This window comes from Aulostomus chinensis, chromosome 8 (genome assembly GCF_037954235.1).
Source record: "Aulostomus chinensis isolate RoL2024-O1b breed Wild chromosome 8, RoL_Achi_v1.0, whole genome shotgun sequence".
In the NCBI taxonomy this organism is placed as follows: Eukaryota; Metazoa; Chordata; class Actinopteri; order Syngnathiformes; family Aulostomidae; genus Aulostomus; species Aulostomus chinensis.
In genome coordinates, this window is record NC_141327.1 from 18,396,330 (window position 1) to 18,417,164 (window position 20,835).

Consider the following 20,835-nt stretch of genomic DNA (forward strand, 5'->3'; position numbering starts at 1 on the left):
CTCAGACTTACTTGCTCACTTGGGCTTTTGTATTCTTTCACAACATAAGCCACTGACGAGTCACTGCCGCTCTAAAACGCGTAGAACACACAGCAATGAAAAAGAAACAGTTGAAAGATGTGAAATGAAACAACAGGTTTTTGTAAAGCACGCAGTATTTTACTGTGTGTCCCTCAGCGCACCACTCTGATGCAATATTATGAAGATATTCTTGCAGAATTACTGTTTCATAAATAGATGAATAAAATGTTTTTTAAATGTTTGTCCGCTCTATTCTCTTCTACGTAACATTCTCAGATCTTTCTGCTTTCTTTTAAATGCTCAATCAATGGGCCTCTTGCACAAAATGTCCTTGTCGGTTTATTGTTGCAGACAGACAGGAAGCAGGGTTCGATGGTTAACCTTAACACTTTCGTCCTGACGCCTATCGTGCACCTCTTGTGACTGGCAATCCCCCAGTCAAACAAATACTCAGGTTAGAAGAGGCACATGATGGCTACAACAGGATTAATACAAACAGTCATCAGGCTTTGCATTCTGCCTGTAAGACTCTACTGAGGGTTAAGAAAAATTATATCAGTAAACAACATTCCATGAGTGAGGCCTGATGTCTTTCCTCCAGTTAGTTTCCTGCAGTCACTGAAACCCTCAGTGGATGGATGTCGCCACCTTTTGGACAAATGTGTTTACAAAGAACCTTTCAAACAAAGACGTTTCTAAATTTGATTTACGACTAACTGACAACAGCAGAGAAGCAAGTACAAATACTGCCTGTCTGCCTGTCAGAGAAACCTCGATTTTTGACCACCGATATTTCGTCAGGTCATCCTTCACTCCCGATGGATGTTCTCAGAATATTTGTAGATCATTCTGTGATATTTTGTTCAACTGAGGTGACAATGACCTTTGACCATCAAAATCATCTCAATTAATCATTGAGTGTGGTGGATATTTGAGCTAAAATATAAATAAATAAATAAAAATCTGTCATGGCGTATGACAGATATCATGTTAACGGGAATAATTCGGGGGGGGGCGCGGACAGATGGACAGATGGACAGATGGACGGACGGATAGACAACCCTAAAAAAAATGCCTCCGATTAGACGAGACAAAATGAAAAGAGGCGTTGTTAAGATAAATAATTAAAATTAATTCATGATAAACTGAATGATAAGATAATTAAAGAGTCAAATCTTAAGAAAAAAAAGATCAACAGTTAAAAAAAAATGTTGAAATGTTGTATTTTTGTTTCAATTCACTTGTTATTATGTATTCAAAGATATTCCAAAAGCTTCTTTAGCCGATGCCAAGCGTAACAATACTATTTTCTCCAACTATACCAGACACATCAATCTAAATTCACAGCCTCTTTCTAAAAAATGTATTGTTCTCAATAAGTTTATGCCTGTGAAAGAGAGGAGAAGTATTATAAAAAAAGCGGTTAGGGCTGATGAAAGCAGAGGAAATTCTCCAGAAGAAACTTGGAAAACCACTGATGAGCAAGACACATTTCCTGGCTGCACACATACGTTTTCAACCTCCTTCCTTCCTTTTTGTGTTTTTTCGATAGCGAATTGGATTGAAAACTTTTTAAAGAAAAAAACCAAAACAAAGATATTTGAAGACTTGTTTTAAACTCACACTCTACGGAGATTAAGAAGCCTGAAGTCAATATTTAATTCAGACATGCTGATGAATTTACAGTGCGTTTACTCTCCTTTAAAAGCTGACATTATTTATATGATGTGAGGAAAAGACAGGTTTACATCTGGCTTCACTGGGAGAGGCAGAAAGGAAGCATTGGGTTCAATAAAGCCTTGAAATTTCACAGATGGCTGCTCTCAAGCTCTGAATGCTCTCTGAATGAGTACAGAAACAAATCAGCAGACCAGCAGAGAACGAAAATGATTCTCCTGTGACTGGGACGATGATGACTCCTGACTCATGTGAACGCAGAGGACTATAAGTTTTGGACTTGAGCTGGTCATCTCCTCTCAACAAGTCCAACACCTGGTCTTCTAAAAGCTTACTGGTCCAATCTGATGGGGCAACCACACCAAGGTTTATCCTGGAGGAAAAACTCTTGGTTCCTTCCTCTTTAACGAGACTGGTATTTTTGCCACATACGATATGTTTCATATGTGTGTTGAACCTTCTTAAAAGGAACCGCATGGTAAGAGCGAGGCTGACATGATGTCATCCCTAGTTATTACAACATCCTGCAGATTACACAATAACGGTAAGTTAAAACAACTTCAGTAGCTGTACTTTTATACAATGGATTAGTCATGTTCAAGTACAGCTTCAGTACATAAAATGTAGACGTATAGTAGTTGTTCAAATTTGAATATATTCACTAAAAGTAAACTTACATTATTATAAACCTTAACAGTGGACAAATATTATCCATCCATCCATTTTTGTCCGCTTGTTCCTATTAAGGGTCGTGGGGGGGGGGGGGGGGGCTGGACCCTATCCCAGCGGCTATGGGCGAGAGGCGGGTTTCACCTTGGACAGGTCACCAGTCCATCACAGGACCAACACATAGAGACAAACAACCATTCACACTCACATTCTTATCTACAGTCAATTTAGAGTATCAATCAGCCTCGTCCCCTCTTGATGTCTTTGGACTGTGGGAGGAAGCTGGAGTACCAGAGAGAACCCACACAGGAACAGGGAGAACATGGAGACTCATACAGAAAGATCCCAAGCTCGAGCCAGGACTCAAACCAGAACCTTCTTGCTGTGAGGAGACAGTGCTGACCACCGCCTGACAAGTATAATACGAATAATAAATCAACAGCCTAACTTGCAATACAAATTAAAGTCCTTGGATCCAGTAGTGTAATCAGTCCACTCCCCTTATATTTTAAATTGGCAACTTGGGAATATTTCTTTGATTGTGATCTACCATGGAATAGTGGATGATTTCAATTTTTGTTATCTGTCATAACAAACATCAAAATAACTTTTTTCACTCCTCCTTCCCTGCCTGTCTTTCATGTTTATTCAGTATTATTATACAAATGCAGCAATGAATTGACAAACGTGTCCATAATGGGCCACTTGACAAACCGTGTAGGCCGCACTCCTGCTTCTCTCTTGCTTTTGATCCACACAGTTTTTCTTATCATTTTTTTCCTATGTGCAATTCAAATAATCTAACCTGACTATCTATAAACTTAAATGTATTTAGTCACAAGATATAATAAGTATAAGTTGATTTTCCAAACATATACTACAAGTGAAATCATATTAAGCATCTTGAATTATGGATTTTTTTTTAAATGGCATTTTCATTAAAAAAAAACATTTTTTTTTAAGTGTTCCTTATTTATTTATTCATTTCTTGCAAGGCAAGTTTTATTTAAATGCTCCTTTAGCGACTTAATGGAGACTCTTTGACACAAAACAACAAAACGCAAGCATGACGAGACGAGGTCAATAGAAAAGAATCTCCTTATTGTGTCGAGTCGACCTGATAGTCCCTCATCACTGGGTTTGTCTCATGACACCGGGGAGCGCTCTGGTGGTGACATAACCACGGGAAGACAGCGGCAACAGCAGCAGCAGCAGCAGGGTAAACTTAACGGCATCCTGCTAGGTGAACACCCACTTTTGGGGAGCGGAAGATGGTCTAGCTCTTTTGTTTTGAGTCGTCGAGAAGTAGAAACGAACATTCGAACAGGAAGAAGGAGGATTTACAAAAGAGGTGTCTTCAGTCTGAGCGCCGCTATGGTGGCACATCTGCGGTCGGTGAGGATTGTTTTGAACTCTGGAAGAAACAGCAGCGAGACAAAAGTCTCTACGGCGGACAAGAGGAATGCTAACGTTAGCCGCCGTTAAACCATCATGTAGATTTCATGATCCGGGCAAACTATGGCAACCCGGTGAAAGGTAAGGCTTCGGGGTTCGACTGATGAGATGCTTTCGGTGCTGCGGCTGTGGAGGCAGGTTGGGTTTTCTAAATACCTAACGGTACCTAGCTAGCTAATCAACGATGTCATCACACTGACGTCACAGTCATTTCCAGCTAGCCCTCGCGACTTTTATTTTGTATTTTCACTTGTAAGCTCACCTGTCTGCGTTTACATTTTTTGTACATTTATATTTAACCGTGAGAGAACTCACCAGTCGTTTCCTTTCGCTCTGACTGTTTTTCAGGTGCCCCTCCCGTCACGGTGCTCCCCAGCCGGTGTCTCTGCTGCCATGGAGGTGAGCATCCTCCCCGTGGAGCTGTGGAGGGTTATTTTGGCCTACCTCCCTCTCCCTGACCTGGGCCGCTGCTGCCAGGTGTGCCGGGCTTGGCGAGAGCTTATTTTATCTTTGGATAACACGCGCTGGAGACAACTCTGCCTGGGCTGCCCTGAGTGCCGACATCCCAACTGGCCCAGTCAGCCTCATCTGGAACCCCCATCCTGGAGAGAGGCCCTGAAACAACACGCCCTGGCCACTCGGACCTGGACACAAAATGGGCCAGAACATCAGTCCTCTACCTGCCTCCTCTTTTTCAGACGACGGAAGGACCGTAGGGTCTGGCACATTGGACCTGGGTGTGACTTTGAGACCCTAAGGGGGGCTCTTGGGGTTGTGGGACCGTATGACCGATTGGTTATCCATCCAGGGGTGTATGAGGAGCAGGCAGAGGTGACACTGAAAGTACCTGTGGAGCTGGTTGGGCTCGGGAAATTGGGGGATGTTGCCCTGCTGGTGTGCATGGAGCAGCAGTGCCCAACTGCCAGGCTGTGTAATCTGGTTTTCATGCCACCTTGGTTCTCCACAGTGGTCTACAAGGTGAAGTAGCTGAACACACAATATCTACTTTGGGGAATAAGTGTATTTGCTCTACTCCTCAGAGTAGACAGTAAGATAGATACCCCTCCCTCCCCTCTGCTCACAGTGGAAACTGAGACCCAGAGAGACCAACGGATAGTTTTCTAGCTTAGCACGATGAATTGTCTTGGATGGGCAGGTTAGCATGTTTCAGACTTGCCTGCTCAGCTGCCAAAACCTGTCAGTCATCTTCTGTGTATTCTAGTATATAATAATATATTTATAATAATTCTTTTACTAAGTTGGTCAAGATTAGCCGCAGCAATTGTTAATGCTTTGTCAAGTCACTTTTCCTACTCAGTAAAGAGGTTCCGACTGTGTATCTGATTATAAAGTTATATTTTTTGTAATTTTAAATAATTTCAAAGCAACTGTTATGTGATATTAATGAATTTCAAGTCTGTTTTGGAGAGAAGTGTATTTAATGACGTTAATTGGAGGTATGCTAACCTGCCCATACACTGCTGTTCATTACGCTAAGCTAACAAGCAGTCAGCAACGCTCTCAGGAGAGAAGGGTATCTAACGTCTTGCCCAGCCCTGGGAAGGATGGACAAAAATCTTATTTGCCAAAAAGTTGGTGTGTTTCTTTAAGATAACTTTTTTTTGTAGTTATTTGACCAATAAGTGATGTTTCTCAAATATACTGTTCATCTGACTTCAATCAGCTTTCTCTGCTTTTGCTTCAGACATCATGGGGTCATGTCCAACTAGACAACTGCAACTTCGAAGGGGCTCAACTGCAAATCCGTGGCCCAGGAACTTGCCAGGCTCGCTTTTGCTCCTTCTCAAAGGGCAGCTCCGCCCACTTGTTGGGTGTCGCTCTCAGTTTACTGGACAGCTGTGACTTCTCAGGGAGCGATACAGCTTCTGTTACTGTAGAAGGACCGCCTGTGTCAGAGAAGAACTGGGCTTGTAAATATTTGGCTGCCCTGGCCAGGACATTCTCATCCTATGGTTCATCTGGAAATAATAATAACAGCCCTCACAGAGGCCCCCAGGCACATTCAACTGTTGGACCACCACCTCCTGTTTCTACTGTTAAAAAGGAGCACATAAGTATAGAAGACTGGCAGAAGAGGAATAGAGTGGAAGCAGTGTGTCAGGGCACGGTGATTGAAGATGGCTGGAGTGATGGTGAGCACAGCGAGGGAGAGGAGGAGAACCAAGATAGAGAGAAACCCAACAATACCAAAAACCCATTTACACTGGATTATAAAATCCCATATGACCATCATGGCCTGTCCCACTTACTCAAGCCCAGACCAGATGGCTCCCAGTCAATGGCTTCGTCTCCTGATCCTCCATCTGTGACTCCTGAACCTCTAAACCTTCAGCAGGAACTAGATCGGGACCCAGAGGCTCAGATGTTGGCAGCATCCAGTCTTGGCTGTATCGTCAGGCGCTGTCTCTTCAGGGAGGGGAAGGGTGGTGTGCATTTGTCTAATTACGCACACGCACGACTGGAGGGAAATGTTTTCCGTGGCCTTAACTATGCTGTCCGGTGCATCCAGAACTCCACAGTAAATACAATCAGAGTGATTTTGCACATATTAAATGCCACTTCAGTGTATTTTAACATATTTAAATTGCAGACGGTCTATTACTTTTACAATTAGCCAGCTTAGTAATTAACTAAGGAGCTCAGATCATAAGGAATTAAACAGTTGTTTCGTTTTCCAACTGTGACTTGAGATCTCTCTCGCTCGCTCGCTCTCTCTCACCCTTACCTCCTCCAGATTGTGATGCTGAGAAACGAGGTGTGTGAGTGCAGAGCGTCAGGTGTGTTCCTGCGTCTCTCAGCTCTGGGCCTCATCGCAGAAAACAACATCCATTCCAATGGGGAGGCGGGGCTTGACATTCGAAAAGGCGCCAACCCCATCATTGTGGTAAGGGATGGCACACTTCTTGTAAAAATACAAAAACGTATCAAATCTTTATGAACGAATGTGAAGGGACATGCATACAGTAGCGGCTTTCATAGATCTAAGTAATAATGTGAATTTCGATGAGAGCTAGCAAACCCGGATTTGGGAGAACTTACCTGGTTGGTAATTTAATTTCCATTAAATATTTGATTGAATATATATTGTTGGTATTGTTTTATTAGAAAAATAACTTAATTTCTTACTTGCATTGCTTTACAAATTGTTGTATGTGTTTGGTTTATTAACTCATACTGTTCTTGTTATTTTAGACCTACTTTTACGCATGAATTCTGTTTATGGAATCAAATCTGTATCAGGAAATACTCGCTCCTGGTCTGATGTGTAGTTCAGAGTTGGCATCACAGGTGAAGGTGGGCCACAGAAGATATTCAGATTTCCAATTGCGCTACTCCGTTCCTAAGTTTGGAACAGTAGTGCTGCCCAACATTTTAATATGTACTTTGATGTCAAGTGTTCAATATTGTAGGTTCTGTCTTTTTCCTCTCCATTTTTATGCTTTGTGTTTTTTCATTCCACAGTGTAATAAAATACACAGCGGCTTGCGCTCGGGGGTTGTTGTCCTTGGCAATGGAAAAGGTTCAATTCGGAGCAACCAGATCTATAACAACAAGGAAGCAGGCGTGTATATCCTGTTCAGTGGGAATCCTGTGGTCAGGTAGGTGGGACCAGGAATGTGTTGCCCCTGTGTTTTTTTCCTTTGCTTGATCATTCTTATCGTTTTCATGAACCTTGTGTTGTTTTCTCTCTACAGATATTAAAAGCTTAGCTCTTTGTTCTCCTGTTATATCAAACTGAAACTACATGACAGGGACGAATTATGGTTTTTCACAGTGACAGTGTGTTTTGTAGTGCCGATTTGCTTCATTCTCACTTATTTCCTCGTAGTGGAAATCATATCTTCCAGGGTCAGGCAGCAGGGATTGCTATAAATGAGAATGGCAGAGGGATGATAACAGGTGTGTTCACCAGTCCGTCCCATCCACTTTGCACATCAGGATGTCTGATGAGTTTATTTCATCCCATTGATGTACGCCATTTTTGGCTGGATAAATACTGCTTTGATTCCAGAGAATGTGATCAAAGAGAACCAGTGGGGGGGTGTGGACATCCGCAGAGGGGGGGACCCCATCCTGAGAAAGAACTACATCTGTCACGGCTACTCGGATGGCGTGGTGGTGGGAGAGAGAGGTCGTGGACTCATCGAGGGAAACTTTGTCTACTGTATGTGATATCAGCCTGATGTCAGCATCCTCAATCTCAAGTCTACATGCACAGATGTTTGATATCTCTTCCTCCTGTGTCTAGGCAACAAAGGCTGTGGTGTGTGGGTTATGTCATCCAGCCTCCCACAGCTCCTGGGAAACTACATTACCCATAACTGCATGTACGGACTGGCAGTGTTCTGCAGGAAGGACCCGGAGAACATCGAGGCCAGGGAGGGGAACTGGCCTGGGCAGGATGGGATTGGAGGAGATGGTAGTGATGAACGGAGGGGAGTAGAGGGAGAAGGAAGAGAAGAGCCGGGAAACTTGAATGAGGAGGGGGAACTCTTTGCTTGGGAAAGTGATCTGGACAGCGAGGATGAGCGCCACTCAGCCCGTCGTTCCATCAGTGTGGCACTTGTGGAGAGCAACTGCATGAACTACAATGGAGGTAGTAAATGGAGCGTTCTGACCAAGTAGTGCCCATCTACTGCCAGTGACTAATGCTCTCTCTCTCTGTTTGTCTCCCTCTCTGCAGCAGTTGGCCTCTATGTGAAAAGCAGCGAACCTCTCAACGTTTTCGCGAACCTGGTGAACAGTAACCAAGGCATTGGCATCGCTGTGCTGCAGAGCAGTCAGCTGACCCGACTAGTTACAAACTGCATTCTCGAAAATGGCCGAGGTGGTGTTACGGTGGAGAAGGACTGCCGTGTGGAGCTCCGTGGAAACGGCATATATGAAAACAGGGGCCATGGTATCAGCTTTATCGGGAACGGTCAGATTGTGGAGAACGATGTGGTTGGAAACTGTGGCTATGGAATCCAAGTGTCAGGAAGTGCAGATATCAAGGTGAGATGTGAGAAGACATGACTCTTATTTCTAGAAACAGTGTACATGACTCCCTAACTCTTGTTAGCGGTTGGGTTCATTATTTTCTCATCTAGGTACTGCGCAACCGTGTCCAACCAGCACAGGGTTGTGGCATCGCCTTGTTGGGGCCAGTAAAAGGTGTCGTCCGTGACAATCTTTTATTTCAGGGCCACCCAAGAAACATGAAAAAACTGTTACATATGGATCCCGCCAATGAAAGCTGTGTGTTACGCAACAACAGTATTCTAAGACATAACAGGTAACTTAGCAACCAACAGACCGCTTTGTGTCTTCCCTCTTTGTGCCTTCTCTTCTCCATCTGTCATTTGAAGGCTCCAGGTAATTGATATAATTTTTCACATTACTTGTATCTCTTTGTATAATACAGCTGTATGTCATCTCCGCCGTGGATTTTGGAAAACCCTCCCCCTCGTCCACTGGCCAGCTCACCGTCTGGCCTCTCTTCTTCCCAGTATCCCTCCCGACTTGGGATATCTATGACGACGAGGATCAGCGCTACGGTGGAAAGTGGTTGCCACAACGGCAGCATGTTCTGCTCCATCCTGTGAAAACTGGAAAAGCACTTAGAAAATCATTTTGACCAACTATGGCGGGAGGTCAGCACGGGAGCGGACTTGACACTTCTCTGCTTGCAGACCTTCCTCAAAGGAAGCCTCCTGAAATGATGCAGTTTGGGTGGAATCCAAAAAAAAAAGCGTATAACCTCTAAGGTGGCCGTCCACCTTAGGCTACAAAGAACATTTTATACATCTATTTAATCACAAAACCAGCCATCCTGCATCTTCAGCCGTTGTTGTACTAAAGCTTTAACTTCATATTCTCTTTTGCTTGCAGATTTCATATCCACGTTTAGAAACGTCGACTTCTTTTAGTGTGCGCTTCAGAGACGCACTAGTTAGGAAGTGCACATTTATAATTCCAACAGGGGTGAAAGGCATCAGGGATGCTATGAAGTAAAGCTGTGCCTTGATTGACTTGTTTCTTTTTCAATTGATGATTGTAGCTTTGGAAGGAAGTTGTCATACTGTGAGGTGTATATGCAAAAAAAAACAAAAATAAAGCCAAACTTCAGCTTCTGCCTCTCGGACAGTGCTGTTACGTTTTTTTGGTGACTGTGTTCTTGTGTCAAATTTTGACTTATAGCATAAGACTGAGCAAGTCATCGTTCCAGATCCTATCAAGAAATTGCACAATGACACTTGAACACACTCTCACCGGGTAATAGTTGTAGAAGGAAAGGTTGTTCAGTGTGCAATATGTGATGTCTTCAAATGTGCCTCAACGTTATAAGCTAGATGTTTTCTGTCATCTAGAATTTTACACCTCATTACTCAGCTTCTTTATATCTTTCACAGCCACAACTAAATTAACATTTTACATTTGAAAAGTCACCACTTTATTTGTTTACCAAATGCATCAATAAACAGTTCAACATTTACCATCTTGTCCTCTTTACCATCTTGTCTTAAGTCCTCAGTGCATTTTCCTGCGTTTCCGTCTCTCTGTGAACTGCACGTATTTGACCAGGGGCAGAACCAACGATGCCTGCCTGTGTTCGTCTTGTAGTCCTGCTTTGTCAGCCTTCCCACGGCTCTGCTTAATGAGCGTCAGTCCCATTGACTTTGCAATCTCGATCATCCTACGGAAGGACATGTACGGTATATCAGTTGACGCATACTGACAGGGTTCCTCTACTGCACCTCATGGGGTCAACAGAGCGGTGCAGGAATGAGTCAACTTCCCAAGCTTATGCATTTATGTTGGGCTACGGGATGAAATTCATCTGTAAAAACTGCGCTTGTGAATTTTTCAGTTTTAATTTGACTCAAATCTGGCAGTCTAACAATAATCATCAGGCTGACCGCAGTATCCAAAAATCCCATCTGCTTAGAACAAGAGAACGGCAATGGCAATGCTAACCTCTGTGTTGGCTAACAATCATCCCTGCAGCAGTACATGCATACTAGCAGACTTTGCTTCTTTATTTCTTACTTGGCTTCAGTGATTCCCAGGTCACGGTGCAGCAACGTGAGGTCGGCAGTCATTTGACCCATGTGCAGCAGCAGGGCCAAGCAGTGTGCAGCTAACTTAGTACGCATTGATGCCGATACCACATTCTGGACCCTAAAAAAAAGGTATTGTGAGAGGTGTTTTTATGCAAAACTGATGAACCCAAATCCATTAAACATCAAATGGATTGCTTATGGCTAATAAGAATGTGCCAGTAGAGGATGTTATGCATGCTGCATAGAAGGAAAATTTGACATGTGGGGGCTAAATAAGTAAAATACGGCACATGACATTTATAGCCACTTTGTTCTTGATCGTCTGAATTTTGGCAACGGAAAGTTAAACGCAGTTTTCATGATTTATAATAGTGAAATCCTGCTCTAATGCAGTCAAAATCACTTCATATGTTATGAAGTAACATTTTAAATGTTCAGCAGATGAAATCCCTCAAATATTTTTTCTCTGTGTCTGCAACAAGTGAATGAAACCAACAGAGACTGGCTAGTTAGCTTAGCGCAACGAATGGCATAAGATGGGCAGGTTACCACACCTCCATCTTCCCTGTGCACCCCAGCACTGGTTTGAAAAGAGGGTTCAGGATGTATGTTGGTCCAGTAGAAATCATCCTCATCGTCTCAGCGAGCTATGATTAGTAGTGGCAGTCGCTCATCTTGCCATTAACATGGAATCACTACGCCAAATCAGGAAATAGATCTGGCTAAGTCTTCCTGTTTCTAAAGTTAAAATATCTCCAGAGAAAGTTGTATGATGACTTCCTGAAAGGTATGCTAACAGTTCCCATCCAGTACAATTCATTCAGCTAAGCTAAATAGCAGCCAGCCAGCCAGCGTGTGTGCAGTTGGGGGCTGCGCACACACGCTAAATCACCAACATTTCATACCTGCCAGTGTTGAAAGTATTCACAGTGAAAGTTCGGAACACTTTGCTCTGGATGATGCGCGGGCAGCCATCCACTTGTCCGACTGCACACATAAACATACATTACTGTCAGACTTAGCCACACCGGAGCGTTGATGGAGGGAAGGTGAAGATACAGGCCATGACTCACACTTGTGGGTGATGTTCCTCTGCCGTGCCAGTTTGAGGAGCAGAGAAAGATAAAAGGCACAACGCGCTATTTTCTCTCTGTCTTCACCGGCACTCGGCAAGTTCTCCAGGTGTTTCATGATGCTCAGAGACCTTAAAAAGAAAGTTTTAAAGTAAGCAAGATGCAGCTTACTAAAATGTCTAAGCAACTGCTTTGTCAACCCACCTTCCCTCATCTTTCATCTTCTGCAGCTCCTCAGGGGTGAGAGCAGCCATCTTAGCACCAGCTTGCTCCAACGCCTGATAGTCTACCGGGCTCAGAACTGCAGGTATCGATAAGGACACAGACTTGTCGCAAAAAAATGAGCTAAGTTGCATCTTTAAAGAAAGAAATAACATCTAAATACGGATGAAATCCAAGGCAAGTTCAGCGAAGGATACGATCATCGAGCGGATAAACATTCTCGGGTTCGTCTGCATTTGCATTGCAAGGAGGCAGGTGGAGAGCTGAGTCTGCCTGGGAATTGGTTTCAGCCACTTCCTGTTCTAAGGCTTAAGGGACAAGAAAAATGAATGAAAAAATGAGTAGGAACTGATCTAAAAGCAGAGGGGAAAACATCTGCCCCATCCTTCAGATGTCTTTGAAGCCTTCAAGTAAGATCTGAGGATTCAGAGAATCAAGATTTTTCACCGGACTTGATCAATGTTGCAGTACTTTACCTTCCAGACCCTTCTGGCTGATGACGGTGTTGGCAGCTTTAGCGACTGCTTGGTGTAGAGTGTCACTGGCGACCTGATTCAGCCTGCGAGAGCTCAGAGCTCGCTTCTGTTTGTTGGTGCCAAAAGCTTCAATCAGGGAGTCCACCTAAACACATGAAGCAAGACAGAAAGAACAAAAAACAATAAATTACTACCAAACATTCTCGTAATATTCATATTATAGTAGTATGGCTGCTATTTCTTTTCTACTATGTCTAATGAATGTATAGTAACTCAAATGCAGTAATGCAATACTGACAAGAAATGGGAAAATGATGGAAAGCAGCACACAACATTGTGTGTCTGTGTCATAACATTCATTACTGTGATGTCATCAGCATATAATCACCTGACACCAAGAACTGTGTTTTTCTGAACAGAGAATGAGCTCTTCCTATCTGCATGAGGACAAATCAAACCAAACACTTTTCTCCACCTCACTAATTTTGGTCCGTCAGCTTTTTTTTCACGTTGAGGTGGGAGCTTCGATTTGGTGGCACAAATGCAGCAGGCGCAAGAGGACAGGAGGATGCTGAGGTTTTCCCAGGCTGAAATGGGAATATATTCCCTCAGCCATAAGCCTCCCTCCTCTGGAAACCTATTTTCAGCCGTGTGTTCAAGATCTAGTTCTCTCATTTCAAGTTGCTTTTGTTGACCGGCAACTAACTGTGAAGGCCTCCATGTTTTCCCCTTGGCACTTTGAAAATATGAGTATTCGGCTGCAATCTGCAACTTTACCACTAGATGTCAGTAAATCCTCCCTATGAGGTCAATGAAGATAATATAATGTGGTAATCTTAAACTATTTATGTAAAAGGGAGAAACAGTGGTACCTTTTCTCTGTGGGTCTGAGTTGTGTCCTGGGGCTTTGCCACTTCCGTTGTCTCTCCTGTTGGTAAAATTAATACAAAGTGAAAAATTGGACTAATAATCGAACACAAACAGAATTCATTTTCTTTCATTTTTTGTTCAATGTGATAAGGTTTTGGTTAGTAACGTGCTTTGCTGTTACAACCTTACAGGTGGGTGTTGTGCATGTTTACCTGGTATAAAAGGTTGCATGTTGAAGAGCTGAGCCCTGTGCACCTCCATCTGCATGGTCTGCTTGTTTAACACTCCTACATAGTACCTACAATAACACAAATGTATTGTACTAAATATCAACTAACCACACGACCTAAAGATTCCTAAAAGGGATTCATCTTAAAATCCCACATACTTGCAAAGATTGTTGCATTTTAGGGCCCCTGCTCCAAAATTCTGTCCAACATAGGACAACCTGTCTGACTCGGCGACCTATACAGAGACAATCAGGCCACAATACTGAGTACTGAGGCGTGAACAATGCAAACACATGATAGTAATCATGAACGTCTCTCACCAACATCCGTCTGTGTTTCTTCGTGGGATTACTCTCGTCTGTGTGCTTGTGCATCGAGAAGTCCAATTTCTCTGCGTTTTTGACGCAGCCATTTGAAAAGCGGACTGAGGAATATGACGAGGGAGATACACGTTATTTACGCAAGGAATATGTGTACACTCAATTGGACTTTCACATCTCTGACAACTATTCTGTGACGATACATTCCTGGCGTTATAAAGGATAGTTTGTAGATTTCATACTGATTAGCAGCTGTTAGCCACGTGTGCTATCCAATTCAGTGTTTAAACGGAGAACTTAACATTGAACTGCATTAAAGCGGCCTATGTTTTCTTCTTACAGACTGCAACACACAATAAATGTGAAACACTAACCTATAACCGCTTTATCCGCCTCTCTTTCCTCTCCACAACACACTAACGAGCAGGAGGCAGCCATATTTGTCTTGTGTTCTCACGTGCACTAGGAGGTTTCTCTCCAACGTACTTCCGTCTTCGTCAAGCCGTTGACGTTGGCTTCCGATTCATCGGTAAAGAGCAAAATTAACGGAAATGTTTCATTCGAAGGGCGGCACGGTGGTGCAGTAATTAGCGCCGTCGCCTCACAGCAAGAAGGTTCTGGGGTCTGTATGGAGTCTGCATGTTCTCCCTGTGCCTGTGTGGGTTCTCTCCAGGTACACCAGCTTCCTCTCGCATTCCAAAGACATGCAAGAGGAGACTAGGATAACTGGATACTCCAAAGGGTTGAATGGTTGTCTGTCTACATGTGTTGGCCCTGTGATGGACTGGTGACCTGTCCAGGGTGAACCCCGCCTCTCGCCCTGCCGGGATAGGCTCCAGCCCCCCACGACCCTTAACAGAATTAAAAGTAGAAAATGGATGGATGTTTCATTGGATTAAGAAAGAGGATTCTTGGAAGTTAAATCCTGACCTTGTAAGGTAAGGAATATGCCAAAATTATATTTTTAAAAGTTTATAAAGATATGATATATTTCTGTGTAGTCAAAGACGGTGGTATTAACGACTTTGAGGAAGGGAACCCTACACACAGTTCATCACATGTAAATTAGATAACAGATTGATTTGGTTCATGATTCATATGATTTCTGGAGTAAATGCTCATTTAATTTTTATTAAAGGGTAGTTTCCTCACCCACCCTTTGAAATCTTTTCATTGAAGGTGTTGCACAAGGAGTAACTTACTACTTACACATATATAATTTTAACCGAGATTAGATATCACAAAGATATGCATAACGTTTAGAAGACGGCAACAGAACGAATTTCAAATGAAGGAGATTAAGAAGAATTTATCTTGATATTGTCTATAATCTTTGTATGTATCGGCTTTGAGAATGAGCAGCGACCTCCAGTGGTTAGTTGCTTAAACTCCAGCTCTTCACCTCGGCGAGGTCATAGACATGGAAGTGAAGCACAGCGCCACCCTGTGAGTCTGGCAAGAAAACCCCGTCTGAGGGGGGCAAATTATTATAAATTACATTACATGAACGTCGTTCTCGCGAGGAGAATTTTGACAGTCTTTTCTCTCATTGAGGTTTGTCATTTCTGATAGTCTCCCGGTACGTAACTGCCAGACGCGTTCCGCTGTTGGAGACGAGCTGACCGCAGCGAAGACCCGACGCTGGCTGTCGCCCTCACTGGCAGACTAGTAACAGATATGCTAGGCGATGAGAACCTAGCAGCAGAGATGCTAGCAGGCGTTAGCTTTATTTGATAGTATAGTATACAGATCCTTTAGACAGATCTTACCTGGCTGACATTCAGGCGACCGTATGGGATCCACTCTCTTCTAGCTAACAGGACATTCGCTGGTCCGTAGCCAGCTAACTTTAGCCTGGTCAGGGCCCTGCAGTGCTTCCTCCTGCCGACTCTTTTAGAAAATTCAAGGTAATGTAACTTAGAACTGCTTCTTTGAAATCGCTGTGACTGATAAGATGAGTTTTTTGCTATGCGGCTAGCTAAAGTGTTAGCAGAGTTCGCCAGCACACTTTTGGCACTGCGGTTGTGCTCTGTTGCTTATTACACATGTATGTGTATGTGAACATGCTAGAGAGCAACTTGACGATCAAGACCAAGGAGGCAGGAGGACTACAGGAAAAACTGCTCTTACTTACTACAGTTATTACATTAATAACACCCCAGACGGAATGATATCACCTCTGCTTTACACACTCTTATAACAATACTGCTTTTGGTTGTGTTTTCTTGGCACTAATAGCTTGAAATTCGAATATCATAAAGAGAATTACCAAGCCCAGACTCATTTAAACATCACATTTACCTGCGCTCCTCAGCATACAAAGATTTGTAGTTAATATTTGCATTTATTTAATTATTGTCAATTAATTGGAAAAAAGCCATGTTAGAAAATGTAGTTTTCCAATCAGACAGTGGCTTAAACCTCTTGTCTTGTCTGCAAATCATATAGAATTTAAAACAACAAAAATTTTAAATTTTAAAGCAGCAACTATGATTAAGGATGTGGAAACAGGAAGTGTTTATTGGTCAGGTAATATTGGTTGACTCAACTGCTTTTTTAATCGTGTTTATCCTCTAAACTCACTCACCCCGCCACCTCCCTGCCTCTGTCTTCAGGGCCATGGATTTCCCAGGCCACTTTGAGCAGCTCTTCCAGCAGCTGAACTACCAGCGCGTCCATGGTCAGCTGTGTGACTGTGTGATCGTGGTGGGTAGCCGACACTTCAAGGCCCACCGCTCGGTGCTCGCAGCCTGCAGCACCCATTTCCGAGCCTTGTTCACCGTTGCCGAGGGAGATGCTAGTATGAACATGATCCAGCTGGACAGCGAGGTGAGGATACTGATGATGATGATGATGATGATGATGATGACACGAAGAGGTGGAGGAGGAGGTCAAAACCGCTGTCTGGCATCTCACAGTTCATCCTGTGTGCTTGCAGGTGGTGACGGCGGAAGCGTTCGCCGCTCTGGTGGATATGATGTACACCTCAACTCTGATGCTGGGGGAGAGCAATGTGATGGACATCCTACTTGCAGCGTCCCACCTGCACCTCAACAATGTAGTCAAAGCTTGTAAACACTATCTGACCACGCGTACGCTGCCCATGTCGCCGTCATGTGACAGACCCACCCATCACCACCCTCAGCCGGAGCAGCAGAGGCACCGGCAGCAGCAGGAGTTAGCAGTAAACCCCTCCCTAGCAGCTAATGCTAATCTTTCTGCAAACTCCGCCACGTCAAAGTTGCAGCGTTCTTTCTTGCTGCAGCAGCTGGGACTGAGCTTGGTGAGCTCTGCTTTAGGAGGGATGGAGGAGGACAGCGTAGGCAGTAGAGTGGTGGAACAGAGAGCCTCCTTCCCTATCCGACGCTTCCACAAACGTAAGCCCTCCATGGGTCTGTCTGAGGAGAGACCCAGGCAGAGGCAGCGGCCCTCAGCCCCTAACCTGGGCCTGTTAGCTGAGGAGGGACTGAATGCAGGACAAGAGGAAGCAGCACTACTCTCCCCAGACTCCCACAAGATGGGGGACGACTCAAAACTTGATGCCGCCATTACTGGCCTTGTGGGCGTGGCTCAAGATGACCCTCAGATGCCCAGCCAGTCAGACAGTGGATGCTGCGAGGGGGACAACCTGGGTAGAATGCAGGGAGTGGTGGGCAAGGAGGAGGACATGGAGGACAGGGAACACCAGAGTAACAGAGTGGGAGTGAAGATCAAATCAGGAACGGAGGAGGAGGAGGCCGAAGAGCAGGAACAGAAGGTAAAAATGAGGCTGGCTTTGTTGTTTTTGGCGAACGTGTCTGTCATCATGAGAAGTTTTAAAAACATTCTTGAATGCATGCACATTATACATGGCTTCCTCTGTTTGGGAGGGTAATATGTCAACGTTTCCATTTCCCAAGATGCAACTGCTCCTTTGCTTTCTGCAGGTGGTGGTCAAACGAGAGCCGCTAAGCTCACCTGAGCCCACCGATGAAATCAGCGATGTGACATCGCAGGCTGAAGGAAGTGACCCGGCTGAGCCCGGTGGCCAGGAGGAGGAGGAGAAGGTGGAGTTGAGCCCTGAGAGCAGTGACCGCAGCTTCACCTCTGAGCACCAGCCTAGTTCTGACTCGCTGCTGCCGTCGGGCTCCCAGCTCCTCCTCAAGAGCAGCATGGGAGGAAGCGGCGGCAGTTTCGGGTGTAATAACGAGATGAACAACAAACCGGGTTTCAGTATTTCTAGTTTTCTCAGTCCAAAAGATTTCGAAAGCGGCGGCACGGGGATGATGGCTGGAGACGACAACCTCCCTAACACAACCACAGGTGATGCAGTTCCTCATCACTTCTTACTTAGACAAGAAGCTTCTGGGCCGCCGGGCTCGTCCTCCCTGCTTCAGTCAGGTCCTCTCACCGCTGAGGGTCGCAGCTCTTTTGGAGATAACTTGCAGGCTGACTCTTTGTTCCTCCGTCCGCTGCATGACAGTTTGGGGAGCCCCAGAGGAAACAGCAGCGGAGGCCGCGGAGGTGTCGATCCGTTTGGTTTGGACTTCCAGCGCTCTAGTCTGGGGCTACACTCTTTAGGGCGTCCATCAAGAGGGACCGGAGGAGTGACCCCCGCCTCTCTGGGTTATGCAGGCTACAGACGCATTGCTCCAAAAATGACCAACACTATGGGAGGCGAGGAAGGAGCGGGAGGTGTTCTCCAGGATGCCTCCTCGTCCTCCTCAAGTCTGGCAAGTCCCATGCTTCTCAACGAGAGCGGAGGCTATGAGATGAACGGCAGCAGGCCCACCTCGCTCCCCCCTCAGCTGACCCGAGCCTCGGCAGACGTCCTATCCAAGTGTAAGAAGGCTCTGTCGGAGCATAACGTCCTGGTGGTGGAAGGTGCTCGCAAGTACGCCTGTAAAATCTGCTGCAAAACCTTCCTCACCCTGACTGACTGCAAGAAACATATACGCGTCCACACAGGAGAGAAACCCTACGCGTGTCTCAAGTGTGGGAAGCGTTTCAGCCAATCGTCCCACCTATACAAGCATTCAAAGACCACCTGTCTGCGCTGGCAGAACAGTAACATGTCCAACACTTTACTGTAGGGTGGAGGCCGCCGCAGCTGAACTCTGCTGCTGTTTGCCAGTTTTCCTTGACAGATCTGATTTGTTTGAAGCCTGAGGGAGGGGCTGTCCTGTCCACAGTGACCGCAGACCAAAGATAAGGGGGATGATGTAATCATGCAGTTTCTTTTCCAGGGGATTCGCATACCATTAGATTGAAGTCAGTTATTCTAAGGACGCTAGCTATTAGAGAAATGTAGGTGACCCCGAAACGCCACTCTTAATATCACCGTGGATTCATTCTGTATCTGCAGTACCACAGAAAGACTCCTTTTCCTTTTCTGTCATGCAGCAAGACATGCAGCTGATGGACTCTGCACAAAAAGAGCCGTCTATACATTTAAAGCTACCACACTCGACTGTAGTGTGTCCACTGATGGCAGCTGAGCTTTAACACATGTGCGTCCGGGAAACTTGTAGCAGCATCAGACTCGTGGATTCAACCTGACTGTGCACACTGGCTGTGCCTTTTTACTTACTCACATGTTACATCTCTTCGGAAATGTCGTCCTGTAGCCTGCGCGACAGGTTTAGGGAAAGCTGGAACAGGTATCTAGTGTTGCGGGGACAACGTGGTCATCTGGCCAGGAGACATAAACTTCATTCCTTTGTTTACTAATGAATTTAGGGGTGCTGTTAACGAGGACAAAACCAAGCTAAAGCAATTCAGCACCTCTCAGCAGCTGATTGTCCTGCACATTCAACCCTTAAAGTGATACTCCCAAAAGGTTATTCTGCCTCTGTAGTCCTCACAAATAGGTGGCTTGAGCTCACAGAGGGGTTTTTTAACTGTTACACTTTTTTGTGAGTCCAAAATGCAGAAAGAAGCGGCCATGCATCTTAAGATGGAAGCTAATGGTTCACAAACAGCAGCCAAACTGTTCAACTCTCTAACCCAACATCCAATATTATCCACAATCTCTTCGATTTGAGCTCACAAAGAAGTTGTGCAAGAAGGGAAAAAATATGTCTTTTTTTTAACTCAAGACACCTGTTACTGAGTTGTTGAAAGGTAGAACGCACAATTTGGGTGAAGTAAAGTCAAATACCCGTAGTTGCCTTGCACTGTGTGCAGCTTTGTGTTGATGAGCTCGATGAAAGTTGCAGCATATGTGGGGCATCTGGAAACATATCGTTTGTGCTGATGGGACCTACCTTCAAATAAACATCAGTCTTTCCAAACACTTATACTTGGACTGTGTAGGGAGAAGTTCAGCAGAACCAACCCCTGAGTCACCATCTTCACATTAACATGAGAAAAAACTAACATTCCCTTTGTGGTGTGATATGTATATGTGTGTTTATATTATATATATATATATATATATATATATATATATATATATATATATATATATATATATATATATATATATATATATATATATATATATATATATATATATATATATATGTATATGTATATGTATGTATATATGTATATATACATATATATATGAAATAAACACAATACCATGCAAGAGCCGAAAAAGAAAAGAAAATGTGTTGAAAATGCACCTTATTTTGTGCCAAGATGTTAAAAAACGCGCAGTTTGTGGAGAGTTTTAAGTGTGTAAGATGTGGCATTAAGTGACTTTCTAGCCTTATTGGTTAGCCACTGAGAATGAAGAGCAGTGATGACGCAGCCTGAAGGAAACTACAGCTGGC

The 20,835-nt window shown here is 44.3% G+C and overlaps 3 protein-coding genes across 7 annotated transcripts; 2 read left to right on the forward strand and 1 right to left on the reverse strand.

The window, feature by feature from the left end:
* Nucleotides 1–3,535: 3,535 nt before the first annotated feature.
* Nucleotides 3,536–10,307, forward strand: fbxo10 (F-box protein 10). The gene is made up of 11 exons (XM_086211435.1): nt 3,536–3,903; nt 4,171–4,800; nt 5,528–6,361; nt 6,578–6,727; nt 7,306–7,442; nt 7,673–7,743; nt 7,856–8,008; nt 8,093–8,440; nt 8,528–8,838; nt 8,934–9,118; nt 9,248–10,307. The coding sequence occupies exons 2-11, from the start codon at nt 4,216–4,218 to the stop codon at nt 9,426–9,428; spliced, it is 2,955 nt and encodes a 984-aa protein (XP_086067561.1). The 5' UTR covers nt 3,536–3,903; nt 4,171–4,215; the 3' UTR covers nt 9,429–10,307.
* Nucleotides 9,773–16,107, reverse strand: polr1e (RNA polymerase I subunit E). 2 transcript variants are annotated; one of them, XM_086211440.1, is made up of 12 exons: nt 15,847–16,107; nt 14,078–14,181; nt 13,916–13,992; nt 13,740–13,825; nt 13,530–13,585; nt 12,658–12,802; nt 12,379–12,489; nt 12,164–12,260; nt 11,960–12,090; nt 11,792–11,873; nt 10,873–11,004; nt 9,773–10,519 (listed from the first exon to the last, which is right to left on the reverse strand). In XM_086211440.1, exons 2-12 carry the CDS (start codon nt 14,129–14,131, stop codon nt 10,354–10,356), a joined length of 1,137 nt encoding a protein of 378 aa, XP_086067566.1. In that variant the 5' UTR covers nt 14,132–14,181; nt 15,847–16,107; the 3' UTR covers nt 9,773–10,353. The 2 variants fall into 2 exon arrangements, with proteins under 2 accessions (XP_086067566.1, XP_086067567.1); XM_086211441.1 differs by lacking the exon at nt 15,847–16,107 and adding an exon at nt 14,452–14,521.
* Nucleotides 14,594–20,466, forward strand: zbtb5 (zinc finger and BTB domain containing 5). Of its 4 annotated transcripts, none has more exons than XM_086211436.1 (4): nt 14,594–15,015; nt 16,693–16,906; nt 17,016–17,834; nt 18,004–20,466. In XM_086211436.1, the coding sequence occupies exons 1-4, from the start codon at nt 14,960–14,962 to the stop codon at nt 19,147–19,149; spliced, it is 2,235 nt and encodes a 744-aa protein (XP_086067562.1). In that variant the 5' UTR covers nt 14,594–14,959; the 3' UTR covers nt 19,150–20,466. The 4 variants fall into 4 exon arrangements, with proteins under 4 accessions (XP_086067562.1, XP_086067563.1, XP_086067564.1 ...); XM_086211437.1 differs by lacking the exon at nt 14,594–15,015 and adding an exon at nt 15,424–15,523; XM_086211438.1 differs by lacking the exon at nt 14,594–15,015 and adding an exon at nt 15,530–15,984.
* Nucleotides 20,467–20,835: the final 369 nt, after the last annotated feature.